General features: G+C 37.6%; 1 protein-coding gene across 4 annotated transcripts in view; it reads right to left on the bottom strand.

Moving 5' to 3' along the window:
- Positions 1–16,422, bottom strand: part of MTUS1 (microtubule associated scaffold protein 1) — a 130,229-nt gene that overhangs the window by 51,179 nt on the left and 62,628 nt on the right. For 3 of the 4 annotated variants that reach the window (XM_061993524.1, XM_061993523.1, XM_061993525.1), the window contains one exon: positions 16,166–16,213. In XM_061993524.1, coding sequence (XP_061849508.1) covers positions 16,166–16,213 — 48 coding nt within the window. Of the gene's footprint in view, positions 1–3,475; positions 3,917–16,165; positions 16,214–16,422 lie in introns of those variants that run through there. The other variant, XM_061993526.1, reaches the window with a different exon arrangement.

The raw sequence follows: 16,422 nt of genomic DNA, 5'->3' as shown, positions 1-16,422 counted from the left end.
ATCAGCTACTGTTTGTCCTCTGAGACACCTCTTATTCCCCAGGCAATGAGAGTAACTAGGTTTAGTAAGCAACAGAATACACCAGAGGTAAGAGTACAGTTTGCTTAAAGGAAAAAGAGAAAGAGAGTAAAAAGGGCTGGATGAAAACATTGAGACAAACCAGTTTACCACTAAAAGCAACAGGATTGTTCAGTAAAAAATTAACTAAAAGACACAAGGGCTTTGACCCTCCATTTGTGAAACTAGTTCCTTGTCTAGAATTTTATCTTTATGCGAAAGAAAACATAAGTAATTACCATTTTGAATCATTCATAAAAGAATTTCTTTCTCTAGCAGTTGATAGAGAACCATACAGAGATGATGATTTAGTCTGTCACACAATCGATGCATGAAGTACATAAGAGCATTTTAGTCACTCTTTGGTAAAAATCCTTAATGGTTCGATAAAGGAAGCAAATGATACATCAAAGACATTGGTTTACAGAACTCATATCTATCATGTTTACACATCTGAAGTGTTGAATTTTTTGTTGATGTTATTTGCTATAAATACATTTTATAAGGCACAGAATGAGTAAATAAAGTATTTCCTGAAGCATTTCAGTGTTTTTTGCTTTATCAAAGAGGATGCATTATGTACAGCTAACAATACAGGGTAATATACTTCCAGTAGCTAAGAAAAATGACACTTCTATGTCTGCTGCAGTTAAAGGAAGAAGAAACTTCTGGATATGACCTTGAAGCAGTATAGAGCACACGGTGATGGAGGTTAGACACAAGGCAACAAACTGAATGACCTTAAGGGACATATTTTTACAGCAAATTTCCTCGGGATTTATCCTATTCCATAAAAAGAAAATACTGATTTTATTTGGCTGCAAGATATTTTAACTACTCCTGTCACTGGACAAGATGTAAGCAGTATAAATGCACTCCAGCTCAAGGATCCATTTCACTATAAATGCAATGACTAACCTAAACTAACTTAATACCAGTTTGAGTACCTGGATGTCCAGCCATACTACGAAGAAATTGCAGCAGGCTGCTGCAAAATACCCCCAAATCAGAATGAAAACCCAAGAGAAAGATCCATTGTCTTCCTCCTAAAAGTGCTTGCATCCTAACTTCACCAAATTGCTGCACTGCAAACTGTCAGCCAGGACATGGTAACACAAGAATCCAACTTGATCTGTGCTTTAGACTACTTTAAAATTCTTGATTTCAACAATTGCCTCAAATATCTCACAGATGCTTCACAGTTACAGAAGGCAGTTGGTTTATGCTATTACGAAAGGGAACAAAGGATTAAATCTATGATAATACTTACGGAAAGTGCAATCTACACCAAAACTAGAACCGAATGTTTCTCATGTAACTCACACATTCACACTCCTGTGTAGACCCCAAAATTCCTTTTTTTCGATTACTCTCTCCCTTATTTGTTGATACAGCCCCTAGTATAGTCTCTCATTGCTTATGTGACCTTGGCAAGAAGCCGCGTGTTATTTTAATCCAATTAAACCACAACAGTAAAAGATATTCATACTGGAAAAACCAAATATGGCTCCTCCTGGCATTTAACAAAAAAAGAATGTTTTAGGCTTGCGATATACATTGTCATTGCCTGATCTACCATTGCTGAGTTTTATGAACCTGAAATAATCACTAACAAGCTTCAATGCATTCCAGTGTTTCGAAAAATCACGGTATATCTACACATACTTGCACCCTCCACTACAGAACATGACCTGGTTTTCAGATGCCCTACTTTTTTGGTATATACAGCTCCAGCTACCCACTGGTCGTCAGCTTTCTGCTAACACATCGACTTCCTACAAGACGCAGGGACAGCATAGCAGAAGACGACGACTACCAGGTAAAAACCTCTCTAAGCTTTCCATGCTATGCCTGTACATACTGCACAGAGAAAATATACAGAAGGTCCACTCAGCACTTCTTACTTAATGAAGTACTGCTTAACTGTAACATAGGGATAGCTATCTATTTTATGTGCTGTATTGAACAGCCATCCTGCAGGCAGGTTTTGCTTTCATATCCACTTAAACAAAATAAAACTCCAAGTGAATTCTTAAAATTGTAAAATTCCCTTGATACATGCACTGATACCTATATTTCAAAATTATACAAGTTTTAGTAGCAACTAGTGAGCATTTGGGAGATTAAACATTAAGTCCCTCTCATCCCTTTTGGGATTTTTTGCCCTGAAATATATGCTACGTGGAAATTTCATACTGTTAGCAATATCAAGAATGTAGGTATATGCACAAAGATTCCCTTACGTAAGACTTTTTAGCATCAAGATATTTTAATCCTAGCTTAAACCCATGCAAGTAAACTGCAAACAGAAGCCAAAATTACATTTGGACAGTCAGCCCGTATTATGTTCATAACTGAATTTATCATCCAAGTGGAACTTGGAAACCAGATTTACTTTGCCAAGGATAAGTAATGACAAGGCAAATGGTTTGAGCTGCTCTGTGAAATGTTAGGACAAGAAGGAAAGCTGACTGGTAGAACTGAACTCCAAAAAATAACAGCAAAGAAGACAACGTTGAACAGACAGAGGAAACGTCTGAGAGGAAGAGCTTCTGCAAAACTAGTTTATGTAGCTTCTTGCTACTCCCTAAGTAAAAACCAAGAAAATTGCAAGCAGTACAGTGAAGGAAGAGACTTATGTAATACACAAGCTACAGTCAGTTTTACCTAAGATACATGACATCTAGAAAAAAAAACAACAATCAACTGCTACCTTCCACCAAAAAGACACATGTATGTCCTGAAACAAAGCTAATGTTGTTCCCATCCTAGATGCCTTATTTTCTTTACCTGCAACTGAAGATGAAAATCAGGTCAGATGCAGCTGAAAATTTTGTAGAGCTGTTTTTTGTTCAGTTGTCTTGAATATTTCTAAAACATCATACTTTTTAGCTTTGTATCAACACAAGTGAGCATAAGTTTGCTTGTAAATAAGAAGTAACATGATATGCATACTAACAGATTTCTACATGTAAGCATTCAAGTATTTCTCACAGACAGAAAGCCACATCGTGACATACTGTACTCATTCCACTTCCTCCCTGTTTCCTCCCCTGCACCCCATCAAGATAATAGAAAATACAGCACTCCCAAACAGATAATCATTAAAATGATTAGATAAATAATTAATAGCACAGATTTCCTGATACTATTTTTGGACTTGTGTGCAGAAAGAGCAAATTCCAATTTGCATTTCATAAACTGAATAACCATCTTCCAAACAAGCAGCTCACTCCAGGTGCACACAGACAAAGATTTAGAATATTAAACTACTTTGCTCAAAAGTCAGAGTCTGTATGAAATTTAAAAACTTGCACGCCCTGTGTAGTTTCTGCTTGTTAAAAGTGGGCTGTTGTTCAAGTTAACAAGATATTTCCTCAATACATGCTCTAATTGTCATATTAAAAAACCCACAAACCTGTATGAAATATAAAAGTGCTTTTCTTGTAGCCAGAAGGTAGACGAATGTTTCGGAGCAACCCCTTTGCTGTCAGCCGTACACGCATGTTGGATAAGGAAAATTTCGGGGACCATAACATGTCTTCAGTGCAATTGGAAGATAAACAAGCAAGAAATTGACTCCATGTACTGTCACATACTATGTTTTTAAATCACTGCTGGCAGAAGTGAGCAATTCTTGTAAAAGAAAACAGGCTTGAAAAAATATAATCAGGTCTCCGTTCTTTTGCTCTTATTCCTTATGCACAGGCAAGCAAAATAATCAGTAAAAACAGATATCCACAGCGTAAATGCTGCTGGCAGCTTCTCCTCACCAGATGTTGTGGAAACAAAGCTTGTCCTCGGAATAAAACCGACTTAGTGATTTGGAAAAACGAACAGCCTCTGAATTGCATCACAGTGTTGATGCTTAATCTGCTACAGGACTCTGTGGGCTGGGAGCTAGAAAACGAGAAAAGGGAGGAGGACGATGAGGAGGGAGGAGGAAGAAGTGGGTGGTCTCCCCAGCTGAATACATCATCCAGCAATGTCACAGATCATGTAATTGTTCTTTGCAGAGAATTAGGGAGATTATTTGAATATTCCTGGAGGCATATTTCAACTTCCTTTTTTTTTTTAAAGACAGTTTCTTTCAATTAACATTAATTTATCAAAACAGATTTATCCACTAACATTTTCTACCAGAGTTTCTTTTGGCATTAAATATAATGTCAAAATTTAAAGTCTTAATAAATCCACAAATACATCTATTCTCTAAAAGCACTTCAATAGTTGAGATTTGCTTAAAGGAAATACTGTTTACTTTGGCAGCTCAATGCTGCAGATGCTTCCATGTATCAGAAGATGAGCAAGGAAGCAGGCATCAACTTCATATTAAAACAGATCTCTGCTAGCCATTTTTTTTTTTAAGACACCCAAATATTGCAGCAAGCAAGCAGTGTAGTAGGAGTTTCTTCAAAACAGGTCATCTCCAACTTAATTAGCCCTCTCAAAAATATTTCTTCTTTTTAATGAACTCAGAAGTTTTGCATATGCCTTTGTTCCTCTCAGCTGCCACTAGCAAAAATAAAATGGATGAGTTAGAAACTAGAAAATAGAGAGGTAACTTTTACAAAGATTAGCAAATGTTCCATTTTCCATCTATGACTATAAATACATGCACTGACCACTTTCCTGCATAAAAAGAAACATACTTTGTCTACAGTCAGTAGTTGCCTTGCTAGGCAGCCACAGGAGCAGGAACCACCCAAGTATCTCACAGCCAATGCAGGTGACAAGCCTTCAAGGTAGCTCACGCCTTCTTTTGGGTTGTTTGAAGAGCTGCCTTCCACAGTCTTCGTATCATTTTAGAGACAATCAAATTATGTACTTTTCTATTAATTCCATCACTGCACTAAATCACAGCTAATGTTCTCTAGCATCTATCCTCACTGACAGATTTTCCAGTTCCAGAAACCATTAACTCAACTTGCTCTGAAGCAGGTGTAAACCAAAGTAACCACTGGCATTTCTCATCCCAGTGGTGCCTTACTTGTCCTCTCCTTACCACAAACCTGTTTTACTTTAGTAGCATGTTTTACTTGCTTGAGACGTGCAGTATGTAAAATTCCTGAGTGCTTGTTAACTGCATCAGCTAGAATAAAAATATTATTTTGTCAATTCATCCTGGTCTCAAGGTCTCTCTAACATTACAGGCCAGTGTAGTGACAGTAACGCAGCTCATTGTAAGCAGAAAAAGAGAGCTGCAGCCCAGCATCAAGACCGTAAGACCCATCAAGTCACCCTCCACAGTGTACTGTGCCAAACTTCACCATCTACTGTGTGAGACTACTGCTCAATGTTTTCTGATCACATACCAAAATATTTACTTCCCAGCACGGTGTACCACCAACTCTGAAGTACTATTAATACATCTTCAGTCCACACAAAGCCATTTGAAGTCAGTACAAAGACAGCAAGTCAGCTTTTTTGTTTGGTTCCCAGGGCAGCCTCTGCAGACAGTAAGGCATGCATGTTATTACTGCTACAAAAATCCTCATCTACTCCTTGAAGTCGAAGAGTTTTGACACTAATCATGTGTGTTCATCTATCTTTCCAATAGTCTGCAAATTCAGACCTTTTCCTAATCCCAACAGCACTATCAGAGAATGCCTCTTTTGTGCTATACGACTGTTAAACTTGCAAACTACGCTCAGCAGTAAACCAGAAGGCTTGTTACAGCGTATTAGAGCAGCCCTGCCTATTCAGCATAGTTCATCAGCTCATCACTTCAAACATTATATCAGTATTTTCAAATGAAGGCATCTTGAGATTTTTAGCTAGGCCTTAGCCAGTCTTCAAACACCATTCAACACCCAGCCATACCAGGTTTTACCCTCCTGACAGGGCATCCACAGGAAGTCTCTTGTTTTCCTCCTGCCTGCCACAGCTCCCCAAGGGAAGAACTGTTCTGTGAAGTAGAAGCTCTCACCATTTCAATTTGATGCTTTCACGAAGGTGGAAAGAATCTACCCAAACATACTCAAAACAACCAACCACCAAAAATCCACAAACCAACAAAACCTCCACACGCAAACTTGTCACATCTCCCCATCCTTTCAGCAATGCCTAGGAGCAACTTAAAGAATCTGTCATTAGACTGTAAAGCCAGAGAAGTTGGAGTACCCCATTGAAACTGTAACTTCCTCCCTAGGAATAGCAGCTAGAATAAAGAATTAGAGGACAAGCATGATGTAATGAACTAGTATGGAGACTGAGGAAGGAATGAATCACCAGGCAAAACATGAACAGATAAAAACTCTACAGAGATGCCAAAATCCTTGTAGCAAAGACAAAAATTCCTCTTCGATGTACACAGATAATCATTTTACTGCCTCTTCTTTCCCTTCCTTTGATGGGATGAGGAAATAGAAATAGGCCATGAAGAAACAGATGCATCATAGGATTTTTTTTTAATAAAAAAACCCCAACTTCTGATTTGAGGAAAATGCCCTTCTAGCCTTTAGGGCTGGAATCCTGTTAAACTCCACATATGTAAAACAAGGCTGTTTTATGCAAAAGCAGATTTGACAGCACTAATAAAAAACAACGGACACATGTCAGTCTCATTTAGCACCAACACTTCCAGAGCTGTGACAGCAGCCAGCAAGAGGATTGCCCATCCCTATGCGAATAGCTCATAGGAGAGATTTAGCTCAGAGCAGTTCCTCCCATATAGCCTTTCCAGAGCTTTGTGTTATATACCACAGTACACTCCATCGTGGCAGATGTGCATGTGTGTCAGGAAAACAGCACCTCCAGGTCTGTGTCTGCACTCCTGTGACAGACATCTAGGGCCTGGTACTGGCAAAGTATGAAGCTGGCATGGGGTCCTAACACAGCATGCCAGAACATGCACTGTTCACATCTCATGCACAACACGAGGATCACAGAGAGAGCATTTTCTATCTTGACACTGAATAAAGTTGATGGAAAATCACACCAGAAAACAGTAGAATAAAATAGAAAGTGATATACAGGACTGATATAAGTGATAAAAGGACTGAGAGATTTTTAGCAACTTATTGCTTTTGCTCCCTCTGAGACCAAAACTGACAATCAACATAGAGCAAACAATTCAGTCTGGGTGGCTAAACACCTGATGACACCATCAGATTGATGGTGGGGCCAGACCTATTTTAATCCCAACAGATTTAGCATATGTGCCACTCCCTGGGAATGTTAGCAACGTTACAAGAAGCAAAGGGCACTGGCATCTATAGGCTCTTCAATTCAGCCTCATGAGACCAAATCTGCAGTATCTGTCAATGTTTCTGCTGTCTCTGTCTCTCTTTTCCATTTAAAAAATAACTATGTTCCAATGGCTTTAAGTGTCTTGTTGCAAAGAAGTCTAAGTCAGAGTCTAGATCTTTAGGCCTGAGATGTCCACACAGAGGACACCTGGCTCCATGTCATAAGACAGCATGGGCAGTGTGGGGCAGATGGACTTTACTGGCATGCTTCACTTCAGGAAGAACTGGCAAGTGATTTCTTATGCCAAGACAGATACAAGAAGCAGAAGCCTACTGAGAGCCAAAGGGTCATCTGTGTCCTCATTTTTATTTCTGGAAAATGACCACCCCCTCTCTCTGTCCTGTGACCACCTTGCTCTAGCTAGTGCTCCAGTTTGAAAAACTAACCTTCCTGCAGGCAACAGTACCCACTGCCATGTTGAATGCAGCTTGCAGCTTTGGGACTTAATTACCAGTCCTCATGTGAAGTAAGAAGCAAACCACTTCCTGCCTCAGAGTTGCATCTAAAATCATAAATAATTTAGGTTTCTTCTAGTACACAGGAGCTTTTAATCATTATAAATTCATCAGCCTGTCAAACAGAAGGTGAAGCTGCAGTGGACTCCCAGGCTAAGAGCTACAGCAATCAGGTTAATCTGCATCTCTCTCATGCAACAGTTGTGGCATTTATGTTGTCTGCACTCTTCCAGAATTGCTAATGGTCACAAAACACTGTAAGAATCATTTAATATTTAACTTCTGACTTAAGGGAGCAGCAAGTAATTTCCCATGTACAGGATGTCCCTTCCAAGATGGCATTTTTGTCAGACTGCATCAGCCAAAACCTTACAGTACTTTGAAAAAAAGCCCTAATACTTTACAGCAGTGAAGAACGTCACTAACATTAGCATAACATGCCTTGAAATACAAAGCTTCAATAATATAGTCAGATGTGTCAAAAAATCCAGCTTCCTCTGTGATAGACAGGCTGTTCAGAAACAGGTCAGATGTATACATAAGTCCTTGCAAGCTCAGGCCTCAAGAAAGAAGAAAAACAGGTTTTACTTAGGTCCAAAGTTTACAGATCTTTTATTTATTTATTCATACAATACTGATTTGTATGCTCTGTGCAACTTTCTTAATCTATAGCCTCACAACCACAGTACCTACAAGTCTACTGAAAAGCACCATTGTAAATAAGGGCAATTTAGGCAAGTGTATGTCCAAAGACAGGCTAGTGGTTTATCAGATCCCCAAGCAAATTACAGGTAACTCACAACAGATCTTGCATACCTCTGAGGGCTGTGTAAGTTCTTCATAGCCCTAGGTGTGCAGACAAAAAGACAGATGTACATTCAGTTTACAAACTATCTTTGACACAATCTATGAGTTCCATGTCTCTGCAACAGTTTCACGGTCTCTCAAGTACTAAGTCAACTCACCTCCCTAGCAGGGGTCAATGACAACAACACGGCCAGCTACTGCATCTGCTGAAAAAAATCCTAAGAAATATGGGGAAAGAGAACTAAAAGAAATCTAGAAGTCAGATGACTTTAAAAACTTGAAAAGTAAATAACTAAGAGAATATTAAGAGTCATCTTTGGGATATCTCATGTATCTCACCTCAAAAGTTAAGGAAACCTCCAGTACAATGGCATCTAATTAATCACTGTTCACTGCAGACACAAGAGAAACAGATCTGAAACCTAAGCAACTCCAGGGAGTCAAATAAAAAAGAAGAAACAGGACTGAAAAATATTTTATGAGATCCATAGTTAAGTTTAACTGGGGAGGGAAGGAACAACAACAGGATGAAGTACTCAGATGATATTTTTGAGAAGGAAATGTAATTAAGCATTATTGTCAGTTGGGAATAACTAAATGAAAACAGTTTGCTACTGGTATGTGACCCTGACAGTCAAAGCTCTAAAGTCTCATAACAAAATAAGAACTTATTTGCCTATTAATTACTGAAAAGAACAGTGAGAATTTAGATATTTTAAAAAAATAATTCAGACAGAATACTAATATAACCACCATCTATGGCTAATTTTAACAATGCAGTCTATAACTTACACAGGACACACTTCCACTCTAGAAACACTATGAACTCCAGCTCCCAACACTGGGAAATTTTCTTTAAGCACACTGTGAATTAAGCTGATATAATTTGTGGATATCCATTTCAGCTGGCCCCTCTACTCACACAGAGGGCAGGCCTATTCAGTATTTAGGCACGAGTGAGGAAACAGCAGGTCTCTGCTCTTCCCTCTAGCTTGCTACTGAGAAACATCAAAATAAATACCATTAAAGAGAACTACAAACAGTCCTCCCAACACCAGAATAAACACCACAGCAGCTCACAGAAGTGAAGTACAAACACTGCACTCTTCTGTGTCATCAAGCGTTTGGAGTGGCTTCACAAAGGTGGAGAGCAAGGTTCTCTCAGAAGTTTAGAATTAATAATAAAAAGCAATCTCTGAAATACCTAATTTGCAAATCAGAAAATAGGTCCCTCCTTAAAAGCATTAGCAGAACAAACAGCCCTTGTAGTGTGAAAATTATTTGGGTTATGCTACAAAAGGCCTTAACGAACGACATGCTGTTGGGACAGGAAAACTGATAGGACCCACATCAAGTCCTCATTGCTGGGGTTGTAAAAACAACTCCAACATTTTTCAGCCTACTGATGTGAGGAATTGCCAGCAGAAGACCACCATTTGAACAGAACCGATCCATGTGTTATTCCATAGCAAGCCCTGAGGTGTCAAACTTGTTTTTGTGAAGGTATCTATTGAAAGCAAAGGGAGTACTCGTGATTTTCATTAAGGAACAAAAGACAATCTTCTCAAAGATTGTGTTTTTGTTATTTTTTCAGAAAACCGAGTTTGGGAATAACACCAGGAAGGTGCACGTAAATACCTTGGTATACTTACTTGGCAGTGGAGAAGACTGATCTGGAATACAGTAAGGCTCCGCTGTCACGAGTCTCATTTTTTTATATTACATTCTCTACTCTGACAAACATGCTACCTCAGGAAAACAGTACTGATTTAACAACCAAAACAAAACCAAACGACCAAACCAAACACTCAAATCACATTACTTCAGAATTTAGAGTGGCATTCTCTGAACATCAGCACCAGCCACTCCACTGTGAAAACTTCTGGAGCAGTCTCACCCAAGGAATTAAATACCAAGATCCAGCTGTTGTACTATACTTTATGTGATAACACTGGAAAAGTCTGGCAAAGAACATAACAGCTATTGGGTTTCAAAGGTTATTTCAGGTTTACAGATATTCTCTTTAACTCTTCAAAGGACAAATCATTGTATCTCCATTAAAAATGCATTAAGTAAGAAACTCCAAGTTACATAGATTCAGATCAATTCTGCACTTATTTATGCAGAAATGGCAAAATGAAAACCTGCTTTGACAGCTTGTTCAAATGCAATAGTTACACCACTTTGGCAGCTTTGCTGTCTGTTTATAAGAACATTTCTTATTAGCCTGAAGGTGTTCTAAGGCTAGATCACGTGAGATAGATAATTAAGTCATTCAAACAGTTCCCTTAGTTCACATTGAAGAAAAAAAAACATGTAAAAAAAGACCAGAGCTCTCTTTTTATCACAGTTGGAAAGGAACAAAATAGTTTTTGTTGCGTTTCAAGGGATAAAAGACTAATTAATCCTATTCAACTCCTAGAACTTCCAAGTGTAAGTATTTTTTACATAGTATTTAACTACATTAAACTCATAATGAATCTATTCTTATTCCTGCTTCATCCCATAGAGTTCACAAAACACAAAAGTTTTCAGGCAAAATTTTCAGCAGAAACACTAATGAACCCAATTTACTTAAAAAAGCTAACAGCTTTAACATGAGATTGAGCATTCAGTCTCAATACATCTATATTGAAATTCACAGTTAGAACTACTCAGAGATGTTACTTCTGTGATGTGGAAGACCTGGACCAAAATCCTCACTGTTAAAACACTGCTTTTCTACATTGGGAGTGCTTCAAGCACTGGCCAAATTGTAAGCTGTTACAAAGCAAAATCTTTCTCCTGGTTTTAACTTCAGTGCAGAAGATGTCTGTTTTATTCCTGTGCGGAACAGTAAAAAGCTTTAAAGTATTAAAGATATTTACCCATCAAACCATTTCCTGTATGATTAAGGAAATTTATTTTCCACAAGCCACAGAATACAGTATTATAAGACATTGAAAGAAAATCAGAAGAAGTTTTAGCTCATTTCAAAAATTCCACAGACTACCACATAATGCCACTTCTTAAAAACAGATACAGAAAATTACTGTTTATCTGGTTTGAAATTCTGTTTGTTTGAACACTGTCACATACAGCTTTGCAACATATATTCTTTATCAGAACCGTTGGGGGTTTGTAGTGGGTGGTTTTGTGTTGGTTTTTTTTTTTTTTTTTTAAAGTAGTTAAAGACTTCTTGGATCTGCAAAGTTGGGTACTCAAGAAAATAATAAAATCTCTATTCTCTAGCAACAATTCAAATAATGTTTACATCATACAGCACAGGAAAAGTGTATTAAAAGTGAACACTAGGATCAAGCCACTGAAGAATGCTCAAAGTGCTGAGACAAAAGTAGTCTACTCCCATCTTCTGCATGTTGCTACCATCAGGTTCATGATCTATGCTATAACTGTCACCAAAAGCACTACTCTTCCTGACCAGTTTTCAACTGAGGTGAGCTGCCTAGTCCTATCTGCTCTGTAAATAACATGAGCACTTGTGTTACAACACAATAGTCTATTTAAGTTGGAAGCAATTTACAATGACCATATAGTCCACACAAATGAATACAGCAGGATAACTACCTCTTTTGACCAACTGGTTATGCTGTTACCCCAGGATGCAGTTAGCCCACCTGCTTGCCAAGGCACATATTGGCACATATGCGTCAAGACCTTTTCTTCTACTACTTGCAAAGAACTTTTGCAAATAAACATCCTTCAACTCTCCTCAAATAAGCACAAATCCAAGACAACCTTCTAATCAGGTATAAAACAAGAAACAGAGCACGAATAAAACCATTTGACCAGATATCCCTCACCAGTAAGGTAATTTGCCATATACTGAAGACTACTGATGGTCAACTACACGAAAGAATGCACGGAAGATAAGTATTTGATATTCATCGTAATGTTCATCAGCTCTCAGAAATACAATTCTTCCCATTTTTAAAGCAAATTTACACATCTCTACATAGCATGATGTATCATATTGAAACATTAAAGTTTTTGTTGTTAAAAAAGCATAAGTACAATGTGATGTACATTAATTACTTGTTTTCCAGACACTGAAAGTTCAAGTATTTTGAGGGTAACTTATTTTATCAAAGAATCTACAATGTGAGAAGACAGACATGGTTTTCCAGGTTCCTCTGATTTTCAACAGTGATGACAGGGCACAGAAGAAAGAGGTGTTAACTGAACCTTAAAGTATACCTCCGCCAACTTCTGTTTGAACCAGAGCATTGAGTTAGTAAGAGCACCTATCCCAGAGCAAGAGTTAAAGTGAAGAGCTAGCACCCACCTTTAACAACCTGTTCTAAGAGAAAGCTTCATGAACTGCTAAATTTACACCTTATTTTTTTCTATTTCAGCTTATTCAGCACTACTACTCACTTTTGCAATAAGACCTGTCTGAAGTAATTCCACAACCCAGTATTATATTTTCTCACCAACTACTCAACTGAAACAAGCAGTCTTTGTTAAATGCCTCTTTATTAGGGTAAGACAGACAACAGAATATCTTCCTTCATGATGGAATGTGTGCTGTTTTTTGATGAAGCATCTTCATGGCTTCTACAGCCTTTAGTAACTGATTCCACTATGTGTACTCCATCACAGAATGAAAAGAGATGACATAAAAACACTGTTCATACTTAACAATACTCTACAGGTTTATCCAGCAGCTGCCCTAGCTTTCTTGACAGTAGTGTTGTACCACAAGTGTAAGTTGTTATCCATAATTCACCATATGTTCGCCCCTTTGAGGGTCACTAAACAAAAGGATAGATCTTTCCAATAAACATTTAGATGCTTTATTTCTAAAATAACAACTTTACCTTTGGAACTGACAAAAAGTATATTTTCTTGGCTTATGTAGTTCTAGGAATTTCTGTATTGGAATTCATCCTTAACCTTCAATCGGTAACAGAGACATGAAAATGTGTATGTCCATTGTCCATACACATTGCACTAATTCACTGCACAAGTATTAGAAATAAGTCACTTTATGCATTTCTAGAGGCAGTTTGCATCTAGTTCAAAATTCCATCTCACAAGAGGCAACATTTTTAGTTATCTTTAGATTAGGATATTGGACTGTACCTTCTCTACTTGAAGTTGTCAATTTAAGAAGTATAATAAAACATTCTTCCCGAGAAGTTAATTTTGCCTTTGCTTTAAATCTCAGTGCTGAAACAATACACTACAGTACTTGTAGAATACTTGATCCACTCGAATATCATTCATGGAAAAAGACCAGAATTTACAAAAGAGGAGCCTTGTGAATGTTTTAACACTAACATAGAATGACTAGCTGCAAATACATTAAGTCTCTCCAATTTTACAGGCATACTAGCAGTATGTTATGCTTTGTTTTGTCAAGCAGATTCTGGCTTTGCATCATTGCTGTAAATGAATGGAAAATGGATAAAGAGCACAGTCAAAGAAGAGAGACCATATCCTAGAAACGCCTTCTATTTTTTCCATCCTAATGTGAAATGCAATATTAACAACCGAGCTAGACATTTAATTAAAAACTTAATATTGGAATCATTTAGCAGTCCCATCACAATAAGTTAGCCCTGAATCTTGAGACAGAGCACGTGAGCAAGAAATAGAAGTGGGGCTGGACCTTCTCACTGAATGAGTCTTAAAACTGTAGAGTTAACTATGGCACTGCAATAAAAGAACAAAAGATTTTAAACTAGCGAGAATCACTAGAACAAAGCTTCACTATATCCAGGCCCTCTTTTTAAAAAAAAAGAGAAGATAGTGGGCCCCATTCTACATGGTACCAGCTGGCATTATTTCAGTTCATTTCAAAAGAGATCATTTGTCTCTTCTTAAAATGTGAGACATTGTATTGCAGAACATCCAAGCAGCCACACAATATTTTTATTCTGTAAGAACTATCTGCAACTGCGAAGATGGGGAAAAAAAAAAAAATCTCTAAAAAAAGCAGAATACTCCACCAGAAAGCTTTGCATTCATAAATGGAAAAGTATACTAATGATCTGTACAAGTTAGGCTTGACATTAAGAGCGTCTGCTAAAGAAGCACTAAATATTACAGCCATTTTGGACTTTATAGTTGTGATTATATGGTATTGAATTTAATACTTCAAAGCTATGTAGCTATGTTCTTTACTAGACTGGAAAAAATTGTAACAAGAAAAATTATTTTAAACTAGTAAAAGTACTAATTACTTTTCTACATGGAAAACAGGATGCGTCACGCTAAACTTAGGGGAAAATAAAGTTGTACTTTAAGATCATCCTAAGCAAGTGGAAAAGGAATTTCATTTTCCATTACTAGTCCAGAAACAGACTTTCTTGCTTATTGTGAGTTTCCTCAGTTGAACTAAATCAAGACATTACATTGCTAGCTGTATCATCCTCTACAGTTATATAATGGACTACATAAAAGCTCAAGAAACTTTGTGTTCAGCTATACCTAAATTAACCTCAGCTCAGTAAAGCATCACAAAAAGCAACAAACAGAACACTTCTGCAAAGTCTTATGCCTGCTGTATGACAGAAGCTCTGACTCTTAACAGAAGATAGTGAGCAAAGTACTCAGTCACAATTAATATGTAGACAACTGACACCCAAGAGAATAAAAGGCAAAAGCACAGACTCACATTATGACTACAAGAAATTTAAAAATATACTGTCACAGTACCAGAGTTACAGGTCACTCCAGTAATTCCAGACTCAAATTCATAACATCTGCTTGGCTACAGCAATTCTTTTTCTGAAAGACATCTGCTGCTCACTCAGGGGACTTAGAGCTCTCCAGTGATCTTCAGTATCTTTCAAAAAAAAGGGCTTTTCAATAAGTAACTAATTACAAGCAGCTTTTAATTCAGGAAACACACACTGATGCTCAAGAAACTAATTTATACTGCCAAGTCTCTTGACAAGACCTGGAAGTCGCTGCAAGTATTATCTGAAGACTTTTCTGTCTCCTGGCAGATAAAAACCAGCACCATGTGTCCTGACTGGCATAAACACTGAAAACAAACCCAATATGAAGTCCTTAAAACTCTGCCAGACTTTGGAATGCCATCTGCCACTTAATCAGCTGTGATTCCTCTCTGCCATACAAGGAGGCACACACATCAGCAACTCTGAGATAATTTCAACTTCATATTGAAGTGTAGTCTGCAGTAATACAGAGACAGCTCACACCAAAAGGGTATCTGCCATGAATCTTCCAGAAAAAAGCCTGTTATTCTGTGTGATTTTTCACAATATATGAGCTTTAATCATTACTTACCTCACTGTGGCTAAACACCATAAACTACATCCAAGTTTCATTGCCATACTTTTTTGGTTACAGTTAAAACCTCCTTATGCTTCACTATAAGCAGAGATTGACAGCACAGATTGCATATTTTAAGAGCTGGGTTGCCAGAAGACAGTAAGCAGAAAAAAAACTGAGACTTTTTCTCCATATCCCTTGAAATCTGAATCAGTGATGTTTTACATTATCCATTTCAAAATTATGCATTATTCAACTGTTCTTCCAAGAAAAGAAACAATACAATAATGTAAGGTATGAACTTAACTGTTACATCACAGAAAATGTAAAAATCTGCCCACAAAACTCACCAGAACCCAAAGAAAATAGCCTTTGGTGTCCATTTCTTCCAGGAGTACCTACAATGTTCAGAAGAAAAAAAAAAGGAGAATTAGACTTCAAGCCAGTAACAGGCAGTGGGGTTCCATTTTTTTTAGATTCTTTCCACATAAGCTCAAATATCACCATTTCAGTTTCTTTCTTGCAATGGTTGATGTTCAACTGCAAGATTTACCATTTTAAGGTTAAACTATTAGGAAAATGCAATAAGCCAAACACTTTTCCCCAC

The sequence above is a fragment of the Colius striatus genome, chromosome 3, assembly GCF_028858725.1.
Source record: "Colius striatus isolate bColStr4 chromosome 3, bColStr4.1.hap1, whole genome shotgun sequence".
Classification (NCBI taxonomy): domain Eukaryota; kingdom Metazoa; phylum Chordata; class Aves; order Coliiformes; family Coliidae; genus Colius; species Colius striatus.
Note: the sequence above shows the minus strand (reverse complement) of the source record. Positions and strands in the feature narration are given on the sequence as shown.